A 25,062-nucleotide genomic window follows, 5' to 3' on the forward strand; every position below is an offset into this window, starting at 1 on the left:
TTTTTGTTGTTGTTGTTGGTTAGTGTCGACTACTACTTCCTGTTTGGCTGCTGAACTCAAATATTGAAGAGTAGGATGATGATGATGATGAGCACATCTACTGTAATTTATTCACTGCGCTCCAAAACCTCACATTTCAACTCTTTCCCTGTCCCATTTGGCCTCGCCGAGCTACTAATTTGACGTGGGTATTTTCAGCACCAACGGAGGCTTTTCAAGTCGTAGCACACATTAGAGCCGCCACAATTAATATAAATAAACAAGCAGCGATGTTTGTAAAGGAAAGTGTGCGTGCTTCGCTGTGGGAACCGCCTGACTGTGGCACAAAAGCGCTGACCTTTGCAAACGGAGAATACAGTATAGCCCGCAAAACTTAACTTTGATGACGTTTGACTCTAAAAGTAAAAGTCAACGATTTGAAATCAAAGTCACTCTTTAGTGGGAGCATTACAAAAGCAAAGGGGAACTAAATTAAAGAGCAAAATGCATACAATAAATGCAATAACCTGCTTTTAGTTACATATTGTTTTACCTCAGTAGTATTTGAATCTTACATGTTAGGAATAATTGCATTGTGGCAAGTTTAGTGTCTCTCTTCCCCGCACTGTCTATCTGCACTGCCCATTGTTTTCTGCATCCTGATTGGCTCTAGACCATTGTCAATCAATGTCCTTCGCGCCACCTCACGTGCTTCCTGTGTCATCGCTAGCTTGCTTGCTTGCTAGCTTGGAAATGACTCTTTGGTCCTTCGGACTGCAGCAATATGTGTTAACAGGGATACAAAAATGCGACAGTACAGCGCAACGGCGCCAGGACGACAAAATACGTGTGAGTGACTTAATCATTTCTTGTGTCCTATGGGTAGGTTGATCGTTAAAATTCAAAGGAAGGTTTGAACTTCCTTGAGAGTGTTTAAACAAGAGAGAAATGTGATAAAATGTTAATGCCTGCATAAAGTGTCAAAATTGTATGGTGAGAATTTACAGCCTTAAAACATAATACAAAAATACATAATAATTATACAAAAATGAAGGTGACTACTTTGCGGATTTCACTTATTGCGGGCTATTTAGGGACCATATCCCCCACGAGAAACGAGAGAACACTGTAGTACAATACTTAATTACAGTTTCTGGAAACGTTTATTTTGTTATAAACTTAATGAAACGTAGAGAGAAAAAGCCTGACATACTCTCAAAATGATTAACTTTAATAATGATTATATAATAATGAAAGTGGACCGGAAAACGTAGCTTTTTTTGGACCACATGGTCATTTTTTTTTACAGTAAAGTGCACAACACTGCAGCAACAGAACCGATGTTGTAACAGCGGTAGGGACACAAACTGATCAGTCAGCATTAAGAGTGCTGATGAGTCCACTGAGAAGTAGTTAAGACCAAAATATTAGGAACAGCATGTGTACATCATGTTTCGTCCAGGGGGTGTTATATTGTGATCTGAAATGAAGACTAGCTTAAAATGCTAAACATACGTATTCCTGCATGCATTGCAACTCTTATTATTATACAAATGTGATAAAGCCACACAGGAAGCCCATGGTGGTTGTCTGACCCTGCGTTGGTACATTTTCAAACAGCATAAAGCAAATAACAACCTGTTACCTGAAAAAGTAAAACAGTTCTTCTCAACAAAAAGAAGACAAATATGACAACATTTTTACTTAAAAACCTTCCGCATTTCAGTAAGTGGAATGAAATTAGGGAACGGACTGAGCAAGGAACTCAAACAATGCACTAAAATGAGTGATTTTAAGAAACAGTACAAGCAGTTGATGTTCATAAATTCCAAGGAAGAAACACACAATACTTAATATACAATGCAAAGTCTAATCACTTTCACACTGACCATTCGTACTGAGTACATTGTCTGTACTCACTCATTATCATACTGTTTCTGTCAACTATTAACCCTTAAATCAGTTATCTATTTGTTATTATCATTAAGTCTGCTATACAATTGAATTGCAGTAAGTATAGACTTATTACATTCCTGTGTATTCACAATGAGCAAAGTCTATATTTGGAAAACAGGAGGTGAACAAATGAAATGTAACTGATGTGATACGAATTGAGGGGTAGGATTAAATAAGCTTTGCTTCTTCCTACTCCTTTTTGGACATGTGGAACTGTGAACTGTATTGTGTGATGTACGCAAGTGTTTCATGTTCAAAACGAATTAAACCATGACAATGCTTGGAAATGCTTCATTTAGCCCAAAAGTACGTAACATTTGCTTAAATATGCACATTTTTGACTAGTAATAGGCCATAGTCAACCCTGAAACAGCATGATTCATTCAGTCATATACCCTATTTTGAAAAAACGGGATAAAAGTGAAGGGATGACTGTACATTTGTACAACACTGCCTTTTGGGCCTCATGAGACTCTGCTGGCGTACCTAATCAAGTGTCCAGTGAGCATGTCCTCGCCTCAGAATCCGGTTTATGGGCCAGATCATGACATGTCATCATGTTTTTAAAGGCCTGCCAAAAACCCCAAACAGAAGAGTTGGGTTTTAATAAAAAAATCGGCATTAAACTTTAAATAAGTCCCGAAAGGAGACCTTTAATTAGCTGCGCTCCACAGTAAAGAATGCCCACGGGAAGGAATGGGAGTTTAACCGTTCAGAAATAACACCTAACTAGATTATTTGGGGATTCAGAGAGGAAATGGATGGTTACATGGACTCTCACCTCTTCAAAAAGACACAAAGGACATTGCGCTGTCTTGAAGCTGTGTTGTGGCTTTGCGTATAAATAAACATTGGCTGTAAAGTATCATTGTCTGTTGCCAACTTTTGTTTTGGACCGCGTTCACAGAGGAGGAGTGAGACCTTGACGTGATCATGACCGGTATGATCCGTCCAAACCACGTGAGTACACTGTGTTTGTGTGTGTGTGTTTACGTCTCTGGCTTGGAGCGAAGAGGACGCCATTGCGTTCTCAGCTGAATGGTCGAAAACCACGCTCGCCCAAATAACTCTTTTTCGGGCGAATTAGGGCCAAATGTGCAAGTGCGGAGCCTCCCACGGAGGAGCCAGTGGTGCCATGTGATTATAGCTGTGATAGAGCACACAATGTCACGCAGGCTTTTTATACACACTGATTGTATAGCCACTCCAGTGGAAGACTCACATCAGCTAGTTTGGTTTGCGGGGGCGTGGGTAAAGACTTGAAATGACATTTTCAATCAGCGCATAAAAAGGCTTGCATCAATGCATTTGCACTGGATAGTAAAGAGATCCTATTGTACATTTGCAACGTTTCACACTTGTGTCGATGTTTCACATGTACCCTAGTTCTACATGTTGATGCGGACGTGGCATATCATGAGCTTGGTGTGTTTTTAACTGATCGCTGGTTTCTCCTAAAGCTCATGAATGGTCGGGTACCAGAATTTAACAAGCTTTCCACAAGAACTTCTGAATATCACACAGAAATCCATGTATGACAACTTGCCGGGTGTCCAGCGGTAATCAGCGACCGCTGCACAGTATGCAGTATGTGTACACTTTATTACTTTTTCTTGAAAACAGCAGACAGAAAGTGTTTTTTCAGATGTCTAAACCAGAGAAAGGAAACGACGGGAAGATTTTTTTGTTTTCTGGGGAGCTAAAAACGTACCCTACGGTCACTGCTCCTTTGCTCTCGCCACTTCAACACAAGGTACAAAATATCAATCTACTCCACCCCTACACCAACGTCATGTATCGATGCTGGTGACGTCTGACATCCAACTTACACTCCTGATCAAAATTTTAGGACCAGTTGAAAAATTGCAAGAATTTATATTTTGCACTGTTGGCTCTTAAGGAGGTTCTACGTATGGCTTCAAAATACAAAAAGAAGAAGAAAACACATTTTTGAGGTAAGCAATTTACTGCAAACAAGCATTAAAGTGAAATAGACTGTTCATCAGCTGATCAAAAGTTTAAGACCATCGCTCAAAGAACCCGAAACCCCCCTAAAATTGAAATAAAATGTTCAAAAAAAGGAGTCAGTAATGAGGAGCTGTGCCATTCTTGTTAATCACAAATTGGTTGGTGTGGGCATGCTTGATGCCAGTGTTTCCAGCAGGCTAGTGGGAATGTTGCTCCAGGTGGTGAAGATGGCTTCACGGAGGACATCCACTGTCTGGAACTGATGTCTATTTTTGTAAACTTCCATTGCCATCCATCCCCAAATCTTCCAAATTGGATTTAGATCAGGGGAACACGCAGGATGGTCCAAAATGGTTATTCCACAATTCCGCCGCAGCATTGTCTTGTTGAAAAAGCCAGTCATTACCACACAGATGAGGGCCTTCAGTCATGACGGATGCCCCCTGCAATATTTCCACATAGCCAGCTGCCGTTTGACGCCCCTGCACAACCTGAAGCTCCATTGAAGGAAACAAACACCCCAGATGGTGATGGCCGGGTGCCATGTGGAAAACATATCAAGTGGGATCACCCTGTCATGCCAGTCACATTGGAAGCCATCAGGACCGTCAAATTTCAAACAAATTCCAAACAGGCAATTTTGTGGCGTTGAAGGAGACAAGGCCTTTGAAGATGGTTTTTGTTCTTAAAGGCCTTCTCTCACAGATGTCGTTGATGGTTATCGGACTGCACTCTGCGCCGGTAACAGCCTTCATTTGGGTTGGCTCTTGGGGAGCCGGTGTTGGTTCTGCCCGCCTCCGCGGGGGCCGGTGGCTCTCAGGGGGTGGGGGCTCAGCATGGCTGTGTGGAGCGGGGCTTACTGGATGGTGGGAGGCGGTGCCTCTCCTTTCATGCATTGTCAGTGACAATTTACACATTCACACATACACGCACATTTCTATACATGAAGACATGCACACAGAGATACCTGTACACGCGTACATGGACATACAGGTACGTACTTCCCCACATTGCTCACTGAGTTAACCAGGGTGTTATTATCTTGTTGGTTTTATTACAGTGACGCTGATGTCAGCAATATGATTATACAGTAGTTGTGCATTACAATTGTGTGCATTACAGTTATTGTCATTCTGTTCACTATCATGGTTAATAATTTCATTATGCCATTACTACTAATACTGTATGTATGACTGTTTCAATGCAGTATTATCACTGTGATTGTTGATATTTTGTCCTCCCCATCATGTTCTTTACGGCCGTCACAAACATTTGCTGATGTAGTCGTTTGTTTCTGTTGTTTTGTTATTGTTGTCGCAATTGTTGTTGTTGCTCGTCTCGCTCTGTGTTGTCCCCCTCTCGTCCCTGCACTCCCCCCTCTGTTTTCTTTTCTGTTCTTCTCTATCCCCTCCTGCTCCGGCCGCTCCAAGTTTGCATAACAAAACATCAAATAAGGTCAAATCGATTCTGTATAACAGGGGAAGAGTGTCACACTTTACCCTGGCAGAGCAAATCTGTTGAGCACGTAAGGGCATTTAGCTCAACAATGCTATTTGCCCTAATGGCTGGACAGGACACAAAAAAAAAGACTCACCTTAGGTTTCTGCCCTGAATTTGATCAGGAAATGTGACAATTCTGCGATTTTTACTTAAGAAAATGTTTAAAAAAATGATTGGGAATCACATAACAAATACATTTAGAATTCCAGTGAATGGTCATATACTAATATTTATTGTATGATATATATTTTTTTCCCCCCTCACTCGCCGCCCCTGACCGCACGTCGTTTTTTTGCCTTGTGGGTTTCGTGTTTGGTGTTTTTGTTGCTCTACATTTCACAATCATGCAGAAATAGGAATTATACAACATGTAACAAACAAGACGTGAGGCTGAAACGTTGAACAAGTTTATTGTGTTATGTCTACATTCTACACACATTTGATCTTTCCTTTGTGTAGCAGTGAAGGTTGTGAGGGATAAAGTGACATTTTTAGCCCCATTCACTCCTTCAAGGCCCAAAGAAAAGTGACCACCCACAACGTCTCTGACCACGACAACAAGCCACGGTGAATGGTATCGAATAAAAGCTTTTACAAGGGCAGTGGAGCAACTTCGCTTCAGCCATCTTGTTTCTATTTGAATGAAAGAGTCCTTTTCAAAACATCCACATTTGCAGCTTCCATCTTGAACAAGATTGAAAAGATCTAAACTTGACATCCTCGCAAGGAAAAAATATGTTTTATGTGTTCACGCAAACATCAGGCCACAGCCCCGCAGTGCCACAAGATGCCAGCATGGATGTCCACCATCCAGGCCGGGGCGGGGGTCGCGTCAGAGCTGGCGCCGCAGCTTCTGTGCCTGCCTCTCCTTGGCGTTGAAGGCGTACTTTGTGTCTTGGAGCTGCTCGATGATCTCCTTGGCCTCCTTCAATTCACCGGCCAGCTGGCTGTACTTCTCCACCAGCTCCTGGTTCTCCCTGCGGAGCTCCACCACCAGCTGGCTCAGCTCCTCACTCTGCCGGCCGCAGTGCACCTTCAGCTGCTCCATCTCCGAGAGAGTCTCCTCCATGCGCCGCACCAGGCCCTCCAGCTTGTCCTTGGACATCTTTGTCTGCTTCTGTATTGGAGTGTTGTGAGCCGTTCCTTCATGGGCGATTATTCAAGTCTAATCCTAAATTCCCTCCTGGTCTTACATGTAGTGCTCTAATCCCCTTAGTGGATCTATCCTGGGAGACCTCTTGCGTACATGCGCAAACACGCATCATCAAGGATTCCTCACCCCTCCATGAGTGCTGAGCTCTTTAACCTATCCTGGTGGAGGAAAAGAAGTCCTGAGATTCCTGGAAGAGAGTGTGTGATGCTATGTTCTGTGAGGTGGATTTCCACTGCTGACATGCCGTTTGGAATTAACTCGCCAACATTCACACCAAAGCCTGATATTAGACCACACTGAGGTCCTTTCAGGTCGGCCATGAAGGCTCAGAACAAGCACGCTTCTTGGGGGTGCATCTTGTGGACTCCAGGGGGCATCACAGGACAATTACACAGCACCATTTTTCCTGGGATTTCAACTATACTCTACTGTATTCTGACTGCAGGGATACACTCACCCGTCACTTCATCGGTACACCTGCACTGCCTAATCCAATCAGATCCAAGGCAAGAACCGTATCAAAAATTGTGCCAACTACCATCAGTCATTAGCAGGATTATGCAAAAACCACAAGATCGATTCTGACGAAACTGTAGACAAAGCAAGTGCATGGGCCAATGAAAAACCCATTCAATTTTGGTGCAGATCCAGGAATTGGATTAGGACTATTTCTATCAGAGGGTATCTATTAAGGATTGGCTGATACTTTAATGATGATGATATCAGCTCGCGTGTGATTGCTAGCTCAGTATGTCCACGGTCTGGAATTATTTCTTAATTTTGCCCTTGGATTGTAATCAATTTGCAATAATTGTAGTAAGTAAATAAGACAGACATCTACTTTGAATACTTCTAATCTAATATCACACCTCAGGAAGAATCACTCTGAGTCACACGCAGATCGCAGCAAAATATTAAGTGACGGGAGACATGTTGAATGAGGCCAGTTTATAATAGGTTTTTTAGTTTAGTCTGGTTTATTTCAATCATGCTTACAAGATTACATTGGACTACATCTTATTTTTACAGTTCCAGATTTCAACATGTCTGAAAAGGAGTAGGAAGAAGCAGAGCTTATTTCATCTCAGCCCCTTTCCATATCACAGCAATCACTTTTTTTTATTATTATTATTTTTGTTATTATCACAGCAATCACTAATGAATTTGTCCACTTCCTGTATTCAATATACCATATGAGCCGCACCTACTAAATTTAGAGGAAACCGGCATGTAAACCGCACGTGTCCACATCATAAAATGGCATATCACACTCACAACAAGCCTGTCAACCCATTGGGAACCGCAGGAGGTCAGTATATATATGTACATATATATATATATATATATGTATACCGTATATATATGTATACCGTGAGTCAGACTGTTATACTGTTATACTGTTATATAGTCTGACTCACGGTGTCAGTTGATGAAGAACACCAAACTAATCACACAGCAACTTAACACTCCAAAGGCGCACCTCTGCAATGAATGAATGACGCATTGCATCGTAGGAGCGCTTTAAAAAAGTTGTTTTGTTGTTAGTTTTTCAATTTAAACTCGTATGAGTGCATGTTTGGATATTTTTTAGGTGCGCTTTTTGAGTGTTAAGTTGCTGTGTGATTAGTTTGGTGTTCTTCAACAGATGACACCGAGTCAGACTGTTATACTGTTATATACGCAGACCTACAGCAGTGTCTTATGTGTTGACAGGCTTGTTGTGAGTACACTTATAGCTTGTAATTGGCTCCTGCACAGTATTTATACAATTAGTAGTAGTTCTGAAGTAAAGCTGTCACAAGATTAGAAGTTAGCCATAGATTAGCCGCACCGCTGTTGTTTAAGAAAAAAGTAGCAGAATTGACGGTACACCATTCACAAAGAGCAAGGGACATCGGGTCCCCAGGCAAAGCCTCAGGACGAACCAAAGCACACCATGAACTCCGCAGGCAAACCCGACCACCCCTCCACTGCCATCAAATGCGCACATCCAACCCCCAGCGCCACAGCACCCCTCGCACAACCAGACGTCCTCCGGCAAGGAGCAGAGCGGCAAAATCCACAAAGACGTGTGATGGATTAAATTGGAACTGGCATTCACAGTCGTCTTCATCATGCCACACACGTCCCAACATCAGCACGTCCCAACAAGACCAGAATGACACCCATCAGTTCATCAACCGTCAATATGGCTACCACCACATTGCAGGGCACCAACAGATTGCTCCCCCAGGGAGGAAGCCACAACCCCACAGTGCCAATTTCTCTGCTTGTATTAACTCCAGAATTCCATACTTTGAATATTACTTTCTTACATAGTGCAGGTGTACCTAATGAATTGGCCAGTGAGTGTCATAATGTGCTGTACGCTGTAAAGTGGAAAGAGCAGGGTTGATTCATTTTCATTCTTTATTTAAAAAAGGAACACATTTGAATTTGCATAACAGACATACGCATGTCAATGACACACAAAAAAAAGCAAAGTCACCCAAAATATTCCCTCAACAGACCAAAATATTGTGTGAGAACAAAAAGTGTTTTTTCTCCATCACGAGTGCAGTTCTGACATGATGTCCAACATCACAACTTATTTATTCTTCACGCTATTTTTCTGCATACGTGGCGGGCACGAGTGAAGGGTCCTGTTTGATGCAGTAATTCGGCGACAGCACCAGGCGTGCCTCAGGCGGTGTTTGCAGGTTTAAATCCCCGGAGTGGAGAAGAACAAAAAGCACATTTTTATTACAGAAACCAACTCAAACAAGTGGGACTGAGGTGCCCCTGAGCAAGGCACTGGACCTCCTGCAACTCAGGCTAACAGAATGACGGCAGGTAGGTCGCTGGTTGAACTTTGACCTCCTCAGAGAAATGTGCCAACGTGGGATTTGATCGTCATGTGAGGGCTTCCGGGCGAGGGAGGAGCTCGATGAACTGCTTCAACTTCCTGGTGTCCCTGAGCAAGGCACCTGCTGCCCCAGCAGAAGACGACTGGTCAGACTGGGAAGGCTCCCAGTCAGAAGTGAGGGTGCTGAGCCTCCCTGCATGAATACAAGGTGCAAAAGTCCCACTGGGACTCTTAAATTTGTGTTGTGCCTGAGACGGGATGAAACCGCTGGAAGGTCCCAAGTTGACACCTCTCGCTTTTATAAAAGCAGAACTTCAAAAGAAAAAACACGGTAAGAACACCCTCCCTCAGGCGGACAGAAAAGGCAGAACTAAAAAAAAAAAAATGACGTCCTGTCATCGGGTTGATCCTCCTGCTGTAGAAAGGGGGTGCCGCTGCGGTGTGGCCAATCCTGCTAAATGTAGAACTGGTGGAGCGCCAGCTCGTCCATGAAGGGTCGTACCAGGTTATCAGTGGCAAAGTAGAAGACCAGGCCAAAGAAAATGGAGATGGGCAGAGCGGGGAGCGCCTTCTTGAAGATGGCAAGCAGGAGCAGGGTCAAACACAAGCCCTGCAGGGGGGAAACCACACGCCGGGTTACATCACACGCTTGGCTGACATCAAGAAGCCGACGACAAGGCGACTTATTTGCGGTGACATCCATGAGGCGTCGCCCCAGGGCGGAGCCCGAAAATAAGCAGCTGTGGCAACTCACAATGAGGATGGCGACGAAACAGGCGAGCGTGGTGTTCCAGTCGCCGCTGGCGGCGGCCGAGGCTTTTCCCACCAGCATGCTGTAGAAGATGAAGTCTCCGAGGCCCAGCTTGACACCCCCTGAGGACAAAGGACGCCACATTGAGGGTGGAGATCGCCACCCCTGCCCCGCCCACTCTTAGCCTCAACTTGTAATTAGCACACATGCGTACGTTGACGCGCAAAACGACACACAAACAAGAAGCGTCAGCCGGCATTGACATTGGCATTAGGGGTGGGGCCTGTGAGCAAGCATGACTGATACATCACACTGTACTTTGTGGCCTTTTATATTCTTGACCTCCATAAAGGAACCTATATGCAAATGTTGTGAGAATCTAAACGTTGATAGCATAACAGAAGAGTTACAATGCTATTTCCGTCTCCTTATCTCCTTATTCAGGGAACTATACTGTAATTTACAGTGTATAAGCTGCATGTGTCCATGTCATAAAGTGGCATGTAGTGGCACGCACGAGTCTGTGAGGAGTAGTCAGCTTTTTATTTGACAGGAGCCAATCATGATGCTATGAAGAAACTCACGACGAGCTTGTCAACCCATTGGAAATTGCAGGAGGTCATAACTCATGATAAAAGTTTGATTCACAGTTTCATCTTACAAACAACATTAAAGTCATCACACAGCAACTAACATTCAAATGTTATACCTCAGAAATATACATAATAGAAACGTGTCAATAATTTTATATGAAAAAACAAGTGTTCCATTAATGCATTATGTTTGGGAAAACCATTTCATTGGAGCAGAGCAAAGAAAGCATAGAAAATGGCGCTGCAATGCTGCTTCTGTCCACCAAAGAGAGCCCAAAGCAAAAATAGGGAAGCTGACGTCATTGCAGCGCCCCAATGAATGTGTTGCTCAAATTCAATGCCTTATGGGAAAACTTTAAAATGTTGCGTTTTTTTTTGTTGTTGTTGTTTAAAGTCATATTGGGACATATTTGTATATTTGTATATACACCTTTTGAGTATTAAATTGCTGTGTGATGAATTCTGTGCTGTTAGTAAAGTGTTCTTTGAAAGATGACACCGCGAGTCAGAATGTTGTTATACTGGTATATACACACTGACCTCCACTGACTTCCAGTGGGTTGGCAAGCTCATTGTGAGCGCACTGATAGGTCGTGATTGGCTCCTGCCAAAGAAAGAACTATCGTTTCCTCACTGACTTGCGAGCGGGACAGTATTTAAACAATTAGTAATAGTTCTGAAGTAAAGCAGATGTAACGAGATTAGAATTTAGCTGCACGGCTGTGTAAGCCGCACGGTTTAAAGTTTAAGAAAAAGTTGCGGTTTATACACAGGAAATTAAGGTAATTTTACAATCTATATGCAGGATAATAAGCATGTCTGTGATATAAGTAATGTCAAACTGTGTTTAAAGTGGATCCAATCCAGATTCGGTCCATTCAAGATCTCCAGAGAGTTTCCAAATCTAATCAGATCAAATTGTAATTTCTTCTACTTGAGTAGGATCTAATTAGCTTGTACTAGAGATGCAAAATCAGGGATGTCCAAGTGCGGCCCAGGCCCATTTTCAGCCCGCAGTTGGCATTTTGTATGGGCAAAAATAAAATGATACTATTAAATATTACACTCATTTGTTTAGTATATGTTGACCTACATTTGATTTTTAGCATCTTTAATTGTACAAAATATGTAAATGGTCTTTCACTTATATAGCGCTTTAACACTGTTAGCACATTTACCTACTGATGACGCAGCATCAGGAGCAACTGAGGATTCAGTATCATGCCCAAGGATAACTGGACAAGATCACAGGAGGACGGAGGACCGAACTCTCAACCTTCAGGTTGGGAGACGACCACTCTACCAACCTGAGCCATGCCGCCCCATGTCATGTCATGTCATGTCATGTCATGTAATGAAGTTCTGTATGTGCCCCTCAATGGAAAAGCTTTGGAATAAACAGTAAACACTCACTGATTTTTCAGGTTTTTAAGATGACATCTGCTCTACGACGCAATTAAGAGGTGAAAACATCGCACTCACGCTCCTCGTCGTCGTCTTCCACAGGAGGACGATCCGAAGGCATCTGCTGGATCTCCCGCCGACTCTGCTCTGTGGACTCGAGCGGCCCCAGCTGGTGCTCCTGGTGGCTGACCCAGGACGAGGTGAAGCCGCCGTCATCCTGTGATGGGCTGGACGGCACTGGGGACGCCACCGCTGTAGATAGGCATCAAGTAGTTAGCTATGTGTGTGGGATTTTATTTGAATCCATTTAATATATCTCACCTTCTTGAGTCTCCGGCGGAGGTGAGGATCCGTCTGCGGAGCTCCTCTTCGGCTGGTCCGTGTCGGCCATGTTGACGAGCCACACCATTGTAGCTTTGGTAAGGAAAGTTCAAGCATCACATTGACATTCTCTTCTAAGCCTTGTACTCCTTTCTATATAGTTCACACGTGTGGTTAGCACCGCTGCCTCCTAGCAAGAATGTATCCGTGTTCTAATCTCGGCTCTGGAATTCTTTGTGGAGTTTATATGTTAATCCTGGGGTTGTGTGGGTTCCCTCCGTGCACACTGGCTTCCTCCCACATCACAAACACATGCATGTTATGTTCTACGCAGACGCTCTCTATCCAGTATCGTCATCAATATCTCACAAATATGGGCAAGCATTTTTTTGACATTTTTTGACAGCATATGTAGTCAAGGGATAATACTGTGGAAAGTAAACTTGCATATACAGAGTAGTCAGTGCACAGCTTGTATAGCAGTACAGATTTACAATCCACTGAAAATCAGTGGCGGTCGAGGGCAGGCGCCTGGGCGACCTAGTCTTCGGCAGCCAAATCTGGTTCTTGCGACATGGAATGTCACTTCTCTGGTGGGGAAGGAGCCCGAGCTTGTGTGAGAGGTTGAGACATTCTGACTAGACATAGTCGAACTCACCTTGACCCATGGTTTGGGTTCTGGAACCAAACTCCTCGTGGTGGAGGGGTTCAAGTATTTTGGGGCTTTGGGCACGAGTGAGAGAAGGTTGGCACGTGAGGTCGACAGGCGGATCAGTGCAGCGTCTGCAGTAATGCAGCCGCTATACCGGACCGTCGTGGTGAAGAGAGAGCTGAGCCAGAAGGCAAAGCTTTCAATTTATCGGTCGATCTATGGTCCCACCCTCTACTATGGTCATGTGCTTTGGGTCATGACCGAAAGGACAAGATCGTGGATACAACCGGCTGAAATGAGTTTCCTCCTTAAGGTGACTGGACTCACCCTAAGAGAGAGGGTGAGGAGCTCGGTCATCCGGGAGGGGCTCAGAGGAGAGCCGTTGCTCCTTCACATGGAGAGGATCCAGTTGAGGTGGCTCGGGCATCCTACCCGGATGCCGCCCGGACGCCTCCATGGTAAGGTGTTCTAGGCATGCCCAGCCGGGAGAAGGCCCCGGGAGGGATTATGTCTCACAGCTGGCCTGGGAACACCTTGGAAAAGAGGTGGCCTGAGACTGGGAAGTCTGGACCACCCAACTGAGACTGTTGCCCCCGCGACCCAGATAAGTGGGGGGGAAAAAAATGTAATGGAATATATTCGTAGTGATGGCATAAATACTTCTAAATACAGTTTTTAACATTATTGGAGCCCTCTACACATGAAATATATACTAGGGGTGTCACAAGACACTCACTTCACAAGACGAGACGATACATGTGACTGGGTCTACGAGACGATATTTTAACATTACTTTTAAGAAAAGTGAAATGAAAAAATATGCATAATATATGACAATATATTGTAATCTACTAATTTAATTTTGACTATGTTACACTCTTCTGCACTCTGTGTGTATGCTAGTGGCACGGCCTCCAACCACCGACACAAAGAAACTGTATGACGGACATAAGGGCTCACTCCGTTCATTCCATGGTTCTATGGAACAAACGCGCCAAAGTGCTGAAACCAATGCACAGAGTGAACCCTCTGTGTGGAGGTGAGAGGTGAGGAAAACAGACACGCATGCACATGGCAATATATTGAGGCCGGCAAAATTATCAAGCTCATTTTAATTTGTTGTGTGAAGGCCTAGTGCCCACAAGACATTTGTTTTCTGAACAAAAAAAATCTTGTCATGTTTTACTCTTGCAAGATCTTGCGACACCCCTCCCGTATTACATTTGTGTTACCCAATATAGTAGGAACAATCAGAGAAAATAAGACATAAATAAGATCACATAAACTCAGACGATAGCAGTTCATTGTTTCTTTCTGTTTTGGCTATTGTCTCATCAGTGTAGCGTAATATATATATATATATATATATATACACACTGCTCAAAAAAATTAAAGGAACACTTCAAAAACACATCAGATCTAAACTGAGGGAAAAATGATCTTGAATATCTTTCCTGATAATAAGTGGGTGATGTATTAGTAACAAAATGATGCCACATACTTTGATAGAAATGAAAATGATGACCCTACAGAGGGGGGAAATCAAAGACACCCCAAAAATGAAACTGGAAAAATGATGCAGCACACTGGTCCATTTTGCTAAAATGTCATTGTAGCAACTCAAAATGATTCTCAGTAGTTTGTGTGGCCCCCACGTGCTTGTACACATGCCTGACAACGTCGGGGCATGCTCCTAATGAGACTACGGATGGTGTCCTGGGGGATCTCCTCCCAGATCTGGACCAGGGCATCACTGAGGTACCTGGACGCATGGAGGAGATTCCAGGAGACAGGTAGTTACTCCAGGAGAGCTGGACAGGGCCGTAGAAGGTCCTTCAACCCTCAGCAGGATCGGTATCTGCTCCTTTGTGCAAGGAGGAACAGGATGAGCACTGCCAGAGCCCTACAAAATGACCTCCAGCAGGCCACTGGTGTGAATGTTTGTGACCAAACAATCAGAAGCACGCTCCATGAGGGTGGCCTGAGGGCCCGACGTCCTGTAGTGGGCCCTGTGCTCACTGCCCAGCACCGTAGAGCTCGATTGGCATTTGCCATAGACCACCAGAATTGGCAACTACACCACTGGTGCCCTGTGCTCTTCACTGATGAGAGCAAGTTCAACCTGAGCACATGCGACAGACGTGAAAGGGTCTGGAGATGCCGTGGAGAACGTTATGCTGCCTGCAACATCATTCAGCATGACCGGTTTGGCGGTGGGTCAGTGATGGTCTGGGGAGGCATATCCCTGGAAGGACGCACAGACCTCTACAGGTTAGATAATGGCACCCTGACTGCTATTAGGTATCGGGATAAAATCCTTGGACCCATTGTCAGAACCTACGCTGGTGCAGTGGGACCTGGGTTCCTCCTGGTCCACGACAATGCCCGACCTCATGTGGCTAGTGTATGCAGGTAGTTCCTGGAGGATGAAGGAATCGATACCATTGACTGGCCCCCACGTTCACCTGACCTAAACCCAATAGAACACCTCTGGGACATTATGTTTAGGTCCATCCGGCGCCTCCAGGTTGCTCCTCAGACTGTCCATGAGCTCATTGATGCCCTGGTCCAGATCTGGGAGGAGATCCCCCAGGACATCATCCGTAGTCTCATTAGGAGCATGCCCCGACGTTGTCAGGCATGCGTACAAGCACGTGGGGGCCACACAAACTACTGAGAATCATTTTGAGTTGCTACAATGACATTTTAGCAAAATGGACCAGTGTGCTGCATCATTTTTTCACTTTCATTTTTGGGGTGTCTTTGATTTCCCCCCTCTATAGGGTGATCATTTTCATTTCTATCAAATTATGTGGCATCATTTTGTTACTAATACATCACCCACTTATTATCAGGAAAGATATTCAAGACCATTTTCCCCCCAGTTTAGATCTGATGTGTTATTGAAGCGTTCCTCTAATTTTTTTTAGCAGTATATATATATATATATATATATATATATATATATATATATATATATATATATATAAAATATACATATAGTAGAGTAGACATAAGAGTAAAACCATTTAAGATGTAAATAAAAAAATTTGCTCGTGTGTGCGTGTCACAGTAAATGTGTTCCCTGGTGGACCTTAGTGGCAGGAAGGAAGGACAGGAAGTGACGTCGGAGGTTCAGAGTTTAGTTTTTTAGCTTGTAGTGTGTTATTATTAAGATTATTACGTTATTATTGGTGCCTGTTGTGAGATCATTTAAACCTACAATAAAGGCCTTTTCTGGCAAACACGTCTGGTCCTTGTCTCACAGACCACAGACACCTACTATACTACATTCACTTCTTCATTCATTCACAATGCTTCTTCTGCCTTGGATTTGTATCTTACTTCATTTCTCTGTTTTTTATGCTTGAAAATGGTTAATTTAGGCCAAGAATAAGTCCAATTTGCTTAAATATGCATATTTTTTCAATACTAATAAAAGGGCGTATTCAACCACAAAACCGCGATTATTTATTAATTCATGAAAAAAAACCCGTGACAGAGTGAGGGTGCTGTATTCTAACCGCGATGTAGCGAGCGGCACGGACAGGAAGTGATCCCCAGATTCGAGTTGTAGCTTGGCGTGGGTTACGTCCCCAGCAGTAGCTCGTCTTAGGGGTTATCGTGCCTGTTGTGAGATAATTCAAAGCTGCAATAAAAGCCTGTTTGTTCCGGCGATCAAGTCTGCTGTCTGTGTGTCTCACCCAACATTACTGACACATAGTGACCAGTGTAGAATACTACATCTGACCGTCTTTAAATGCGTCTTCTGAATGCCTGATATTTGCATTTTAGTTCATTTGGCCATTTTTAGGCTTCAATATGCTTAATTTAGGCAAAAAATATGTTTGCTTACATATGCATTATTTTTACTAGTAATAGGCTGGATTTAAACACAAAAAAGAATGAATTATTAACAAATATATTTTTGAAAAACCATCATAGAGTGAAGTCGCAAAATTCAAAATGCTAAGTGGCGAGGGACGGCTATACAAGCTGCACACTGACTATTCTATTCCAAGTTTCATTTTGAAAGCATTGTATCATGATTGCTGAAATGTAAGATACTGTCTGTTATGATCCTTAAGACTAAACAGGTTATGAAGAATGAATAGATGGATGCGTGTAGGTGTCAGACATCATCTTACAAGAGTAGATGAGAGCGGGAAAGATGGGTTCATTCCTCTCCTGAGCCGTCTCCACCAAGATCCTCAGAGGCCCTTTAGGACAGAGCACCGCCAGCAGATCTGCAGGAAGAAACAAAGCAGAGTTTACAAGACTCAAACAACAAGGGGAGAAAGGTCACAGAGAGAAGTGAATATTTACCGTAGACAGATATGACAGCTAATATGAGCCAGGCGGTCCACTCGGGCAGGTACTTGATGAACACCAGCGCCATGAGAGCGCTGATCATGATGAGGTAGGCCTGCTGGAGGCGCAGAGGCCCTTTCCAATGGATGCACATCATTCCCACCACTCCAAAGTTCCAGATGATGACGGCCAGGGTGAAGTAGTCCATGGCCACGTTGTAGGTCTTGAACACCTCTCTGGCGGGGGACATGGCGGCAGAGAGAGACAGACGTCGGCGCAAAGTAAAAGGGAGCGACACGTGTGAGGGGGGCAGGGCTTACTTGAGGTAGATGTAAGAAAAGAAGAAGAGCAAGAGGAGGGAGGAGAGGAAGAGCCAGCCTTGGATCACCTGCGGAAACAAACATTTCAACTGAACACAACAGAGGAACATCGTACACTGCCTGTAAAAGATGTCATTCTTCCCGTGTGAGCGCGCAGACAACTCCAGGCGGGTAATTCTGTGGTGTGACTGACCTTGTAGCAACGGTACTTGTACAACAGCACCAGCACCAAAGTCATCACGATGATCACCGTGATCATGATGATGGCATTCAGGATTGAGTTGAGCGCTCTTTGGCCGACCGTGTCCGTGTCCTCAGGGAAAGGTGTGTAGATACTGGTGGAGGACACGGGCGTTAGTATTTAGTTAGTATTTCAAAGACAACATGATGCAGAGTTTACAGCTGAAGATGACCTGCAGGAGATATTACATTGGCTCCACCTAGTGGCGCAGCTGCTGTACTGCATTTATAAAATGTGAGCACTCACAGTCTCTGGCCGTCATTCTGTGTGTAGAAGCTGACAGACTTGATGGTCGCCACGACGACCACCATGCAGAGCGTGACGGGAACGAAGAGCATAATGACGTGCTTGGCGCCGTATTTCAGCGTCAGCTCCTCGTCGTCCTCCTCCTCCGCTTCCACCACACGAGGAGCCCTGGCCGCCGGGGCCTGGCCATTCTGCTCGGGACCGCTGCCACCTCCACCTCCATCATCTCCTCCACCACCACCTCCAGTCCCTGAGCCCCCTCTGGATCGAGCTCTGGTCATCCCGGCTCCTTGGTCCTGCTGCTGAGGGTACTCTGGAGCACCGTTGGCCTCCTGCTGGTCCTGTCCACAAGAGACCAATACAAAAGAACACACCAAATAATCCACAGCCTGTTATTTATATTGATGAAACAAGGGGGTGGGAAAAATTTGCAGTTCCTCATCTCAAGTGTATTTCATTAGGGGTGTGGTTTGCAATAGAAAGGAGGCCTTGTTATACAGTAATGATAGTTAACAATATCAACAGCAAAAGATGTGCCTAGACTATTACACAACTGACCACACAGAAATAAAACGATTACTGTAACTGCTCCAGTTAACGTCTCTTTTAAATTAACCGGAGAGTCTCCTACAGTCGCAGGGTGCATGGTCTACAAATGCAATTACAGTGGTGTGAAAAAGTGTTTGCCCCCTTCCTGATGTCTTATTTTTTTTTTTGCTTGTTTGTCACACTTGAATGTCTCAGATCTTCAAACTAATTGAAATATTAGTCAATGACAACACGACTGAACAAAACAATGCCGTTTTTAAATGATACTTTTTATTATTAAGGGAGAAAAAAATCCAAGCCTACATGGCCCTGTGTGGAAAAAGTGATCGCCCCCCGTTAAAACATCACTTAAATGAGATTAATTGAGAGCCATTCCTAAAGCTTTGGGACTCCAGCGAACCACAGTGAGAGCCATTAACCACAAATGGCGAGAACATGGAACAGTGGTGAACCTTCCCAGGAGTGGCCGGACAACCAAAACTTTTTGGAAGGTGTGTGTCCCATTACGTCTGGCGTAAAAGTAACACCACATTTCAGAAAAAGAACATCATACCAACAGTACAATGTTGTGGTGGTAGTGTGATGGTCTGGGGCTGTTTTGCTGCTTCATGACCTGGAAGACTTGCTGTGATAAATGGAACAATGAATTCTGCTGTCTACCAAAAACTCCTGCAGGAGAATGTCCGGCCATCTGTTGGTGACCTCAAGCTGAAACCAACTTGGGTTCTGCAGCAGGACAATGATCCAAAACACACCAGCAAGTCCACCTCTGAATGGCTGAAGAAAAACAAAATGAAGACTTTGCAATGGCCTAGTCAAAGGCCTGACCTGAATCCTATTGAGATGCTGTAGCATGACCTTAAAAAGGCGCTTCATGCTGGAAAACCCTCCAATGTGGCTGAATTACAACAGCTTGATTGCAGCTGTTTCTGATAAGTGTGGCCCAACCAGTTGTTAGGTTTAGGGGGAAGTCACTTTTCCACACAGGGCCATGTAGCTTTGGATTTTTGTTTCTCCTCCCTTAATAATAAAAAGTTTCACTCTTTCAATTTTTCAACTGGTCTTAAAATTTTGATCAGGAGTGTATACTTGTTAATAACTGACCATGTGGTCAAAGAGAGCTACGTTTCCGTTTCCACTTTCGCATGCACTCGAAATAATTATTAAAGTATGAAAAAAATGACATTATTGAATGCAGTAAAAATGAGTCAGGTGTAACAATGTGAGGAGTTGTGTTGTCTCATTGTACCAGCTGGCAAGTGGTGCTAGATGCATGACCAGACATGCTTTGCACTGCATAACTTCACTGTGTGCGTTTGTGTTCCAGGCCTGAGAAGAAGTCCAGTCAGTGTTGGTCCAACCGAGACTTGATCAGACCTTATCTTTGATTTGACTCGTTTCAGTTACAAATTAAATGTGTGTTCCACGGTACAAAGAGATAGGCAAGGCTCTTGCTAGGTAATGAAATACTGGCCCAGGATTGAGGCTATAAAATGTACTTTGACTGTATGACTGGGCCTGCACTGCCTCGCCTTTATTTACAGTCAGTTAAAACCCTGCATGTTTTTCAAACTGTAGGCGACACACACACGACACACTTGCTGCAAGTCAGTGTGGTCTCTTTAGCAATCATGGCTCAACACATCCCCTCCCCCCCCCCCCCCCCCCCACACACACACACACACACCCACACACCCACACACACCTTTCACACTCACCATGTTGTTCTCCACATCTTGCGCACTGTTCGCCATGTTCGGACCAGCTGACCCTCTGGTGCACAGCCAGATATAGATATAGAACGAGATATAGAAGAGATATAAATATAGAAGAGAAAAAAAACAGGGGAAACTTAGGTAAATAATGACAAAACTTCGCTAATCATTACTACTGACACTAGAGATTACAAAGATACAAGCATGAGGAAGAGACTAAGAAAAAATGGTGGCTGCTCACTCGCATGTGACGGCTAATCTACAAAATATTTGGGCCATGCTGGAAAGAAAAAATAATACTATGAGGATATAGTAATAAAATGATTGTACTTGATAAATATTAATGGGTAACTAATACAAAATATGGTAAATGATGATGAGAATAAAGTCATAACATGTCTCAGAAAAATGTAACCTCAATTTAGGGAGAAAAATATGGAACTTCAGTATTAAAAATATTACCTTCAATAAATGTAAGGAGAAATATTTTTAAAAAAATATAAAATCAATATAAATTTGTATGATAACGCCGTTGTAATGTATGGGAGTGATGATATGATGTGTAGTGTTATAATAAATATTGAATATTACCGCCAAGTACGGTCTTGAGAGAGAGAGACGTGTTGACAGTGAAATAACAGCCCTTTTCTGAGAAAATACGTTTTTTTTAATTACACATTTTTCCTTTGAACACAAACTTTATTTGAGTAACATTACGATTTTTTTCCTCAGAATGTTTTATTTTATTCCAAGCTGGGATCCTTAACCAGTTTATAGTACACATCTAAAGACGAATTCAAATTTAGGAAGGTCTGCTTTGACAACTCTTTTTATAACTAATAAAAACGTGTAGCCACGACAGACAACAATGGCTCCAATTCCAGGAATATTGCAAAATCTGAATCGAAAGATCTGTAGTGTTTCTTTTTACCATTTTGGACAGACTGTTGAATCAGAATCAATATATTACAGAGCTCGTGGATATTTGGTCGGTACTATAGTAAAGCTACACAATGTAACATTTACTGTGTCCAGGTTTAAAAGTCATACCTTTAATATTTATAGGGATGAATCACATTTCTAAGAGCGTTGAGGATGCAACTTGTATCGACCAAGCGATCTCGAGTGGAAGCATCTCCTTTATCATTAGCCAAGCTACTGCTAACAGGCTAGTTGCCAACAATGACATAGCGGCACAACATGCGGCTACGAACATCTACACAGACATTCTTAGCATATCCGTGTAAATACTGTTCCCGAACAAAAGGGTATAAAGTAATCAAACTTACCGTAAACGAACGGTAACAAACGTGAAGGGTGTTGTGGTCAAGTGTGTTTTGAACCACTGATCTGTATTATATATCTGGATACACCATACGTCGCACCCGCCCGTGCAAGCCGCTGAAGCCACAGAGAGGCCATCTTACCACTCACATCTCGTACGTAGCAGACTCCATTCGCACAGCGTACATAGTGTACAAAGCAGATGAAGAGGCCACAGGAATAATATGTAATATAATATGTAATAATATATAAACATTGTCTCCATATGGGGGTTCATTTAAAATTCGGGTAAACAAAAAAAAATTATTTAGTAGTCTAGTCGCGGTTGTTTGTTTACATATCCCCCATGGCCCCCTATGTAAAGCCGTTATGACTCAGGTACGGTATGATATCGACAGACTTTTTTAAAAAGTATCATACCCGAGTCCTTATGACTAAGCTCAAGCACACCTGTTGTGCGATGTTAGACTAACCTCGCATTTAGTGTGAGTGAGTAACAAACTAACAACAGACTTAACAACTCACAAGTTCTCACATAAGTCATTGTCCGAGAAGTGTTTCTTGTGTGTGGTAATATGGCGGCCGCGTGGCTTCACAAGTCATTGACCAATGGTGTATCCAGATATATAATACAGCTCAGTGGTTTTGAACCGGGGTACTTTCCCTTCTTTGTTCTTCCTGTCTCCTCCACTGAACTCTATACTACTGGAAAGGGCGTCACGGCTGACCGCATGAAGCCGGTTGTCGGTCTTGCTTCACCCAAAAAAGCACACACCATACACATACATGTATCTTCATTCACTACATGTATTATGCTTCGGTATAAAAATTATCACGAATTAACAAAAATTCCATTGAAGCAGAGTAAATTTATTAGACCCAAATCTCAAAATATCCCTCCAGTTTAAGGTTTTTCCTACCTCTATGGTGTGAAATTACAATGCATAACAACTCAATTTCAGTGTTCACAAGGTATTTGTTATGAAAAGGATCTACGTAGTATCAAAGTCAAATGCAACGCATACCTTTAGAAGATGATCAGAAAAGTCAAATATTGTTGGAACTGCATTTTGTCGTAATCTAACAGTCTGGCCGGTCCTGTCGAAGTTCTCCTCGGTGAAATGACTACAACAGAGTTGCGATCTGGCTGCAGGAATCCACAGATCAGTGGTTCTGAGGCTTTCTTGTTTTGGGTGAAACAACATGGCGACTTCTATACTTCCCGTGGCTTCAAGCCTCGAATGCGCAGCAAGCACTGATCTGTATTATATATCTGGATAGCTCATACGTCGCACGCCGCCATGCAAGCCGCTGAAGCCAAAGAGACGCCATCTTACCACTCACATCTCGACTACGTTCGCACGGCGTAGTTAGTGTACAAAGCAGATGAAGAGGCTCGCAGAACATCTATATTTTAAATTTAAAATCGGGGAGATTCTCCCATTCCTTCAAGTAAAGCAACCTTCGTCCCTTAAAAATGATTTGATACGTTATTCTCTATCTTTTGGCTATATTAAATGTACTTTTCCCCTTCCAATTCTACGAAATTCTACTCTGCACCTTGCCTCAGCACTCCCCTATAGCAATGCATAGTTTTACTCCTCTAGAAAGAGATTTTAATTTTAACTGCATATCCCATCCCTTTTTCCACTAAAATCCATGGTCATGATCCTTTACTTTTTTTATTCTTACTTTCATACAATTCACTATGCTCTCGTCTGTAGAAAACATGAATCATAAAAGAGAGTGACTTTGGACAAGTTTTAAAATCATTTAACATTCTGATTTTGTTTGTTTGTGTTATGAAATAGAAATAACCTCTTTTCTGATATAGAAATATATTTGAACAAAAACCACATGAATAATATGTGATAACCATAATGTGTAATAACCATAAACACACACACACACACACACACACACACACACACAGAAAACAACAACACTGAAACAAAACCATATGCTTTGGGTAAGACAATACGTTGTTTGCAATCTCAAACATACCGGTATGCATGTTCAGTAATATTATTTTCCAGAACATATCATGTGAGTGAATCCTTTTACGTCATTCAGCAGCAAAAAAAAAAGTTGTTTATCCAAATGAAGGGTCATGCCGGGTCAATTGTATGCAAACTGGCTTGCTAACTGCACTGTATACAATGCCTGGTAAGCATCATGGAAACACTGAGATTCTCCCATTCCTTCAAGTAACGCAACCTTCGTCCCTTAAAAAAATACATATATCATGATATAACAAAAAAGTACGTACATTTCCTCTTAGCTCTTATAGAGCTATATAAACGTATCAATTCTGGACATACATTTAATCAGAGGAATTTTACACGATCGAAAATATTTGAGAGATCGACAGTGCAAAACCCTTAAATTATCAATCATAAATCTACATTTCAATCATACTTACAGGTGAAATGTTCGTCCACAGCCTTTGAACTGGCGATTTGTGCAGTTAATAGCTGCACATGCAGGCATCTTAAGGCAAAATTTGTGTCCAATCCGAATTAATAAAAGAACTTCACCACGAATGCAAAAGCATGTACGAGAAGTGTTTCTTGCGAGTGGCAATATGGCGGCCGTGTGGCTTCACAAGTCATCGCCAATGAGCTATCCAGATATATTATACAGATCAGTGATTCAGTGGTCTTCTCAGCCTACTTCCGGTGTTCTCGCTGTCTTTTTTAAATTAACTTTATTGGTTGTGTCTTGTGTTGAAATCAGCCTCCGTCTGATTCAATTTCCTGATCTGTTACTTGAAACAAATAAGTTGAAACTGTCCTCATTTTTAATACACAATCTTATGTTATGTATCTTATCCGCATATTCTGAATGAATGTGTCCTGCATAAATTGTTATTAAAAAATAACAAGGGCAAAAATCTTAAAAGTTCTACATTAAAATCTAGAGCTAAATCTAATCCACGGACGCAATTTTGAAAAAAATATTTTTACTACTCGAGCCAGGGTTGTTTACGTTGTACTTCCGGTGTCAAAGATCACTCGTTTTCTAGTGATGGAAATTTCGCCTCGTTTTCGAGAACCCGTTCTTTTGGCCCGGCTCACTAAAAAGAGACGGCTCTTTCGGCTCCCAAGTGGCTCCTCAGATTTGATTGTTGTCTTAAATTAATTTATTACCAAAGTATGTGTATTGTGTAAAATGAATTACTAATGCAAAACATACATGATATCAAATGTTTATTATTTAACTGGATTTATTTAAACCTCAATCAGCAGCTACAAAATAGATTATAATTTTATAA

The 25,062-nt window shown here is 42.8% G+C and overlaps 1 protein-coding gene across 6 annotated transcripts; it reads right to left on the minus strand.

Annotated features, from left to right (window-relative positions):
• Positions 1-8,955: 8,955 nt before the first annotated feature.
• Positions 8,956-24,391, minus strand: psen1 (presenilin 1). Of its 6 annotated transcripts, none has more exons than XM_054797289.1 (11): positions 24,211-24,391; positions 20,506-20,562; positions 18,241-18,594; positions 17,947-18,088; positions 17,754-17,821; positions 17,449-17,669; positions 17,271-17,369; positions 12,471-12,563; positions 12,228-12,401; positions 10,156-10,274; positions 8,956-10,011 (listed from the first exon to the last, which is right to left on the minus strand). In XM_054797289.1, exons 1-11 carry the CDS (start codon positions 24,276-24,278, stop codon positions 9,856-9,858), a joined length of 1,551 nt encoding a protein of 516 aa, XP_054653264.1. In that variant the 5' UTR covers positions 24,279-24,391; the 3' UTR covers positions 8,956-9,855. The 6 variants fall into 6 exon arrangements, with proteins under 6 accessions (XP_054653264.1, XP_054653265.1, XP_054653268.1 ...); XM_054797290.1 differs by having other exon boundaries at positions 18,241-18,581; positions 20,508-20,562; positions 24,211-24,388; XM_054797293.1 differs by lacking the exon at positions 24,211-24,391 and adding an exon at positions 22,814-23,006 and having other exon boundaries at positions 18,241-18,581; positions 20,508-20,562.
• Between the last annotated feature and the right edge of the window lie 671 nt (positions 24,392-25,062).

The sequence above is a fragment of the Dunckerocampus dactyliophorus genome, chromosome 13 (genome assembly GCF_027744805.1).
Source record: "Dunckerocampus dactyliophorus isolate RoL2022-P2 chromosome 13, RoL_Ddac_1.1, whole genome shotgun sequence".
Lineage (NCBI taxonomy): Eukaryota > Metazoa > Chordata > Actinopteri > Syngnathiformes > Syngnathidae > Dunckerocampus > Dunckerocampus dactyliophorus.

Excerpts from the sequence above, each read along its gene's own strand:
- psen1 (XM_054797289.1), bottom strand. The coding sequence starts at position 24,278 with ATGCCTGCATGTGCAGCTATTAACTGCACAAATCGCCAGTTCAAAGGC. Across the intron at positions 17,670-17,753 it reads TTTTCTTACATCTACCTCAA|AGAGGTGTTCAAGACCTACA; the intron begins GTAAGCCCTGCC and ends GTCCCCCGCCAG. Across the intron at positions 17,370-17,448 it reads AGCTGTCATATCTGTCTACG|ATCTGCTGGCGGTGCTCTGT; the intron begins GTAAATATTCAC and ends TTCTTCCTGCAG.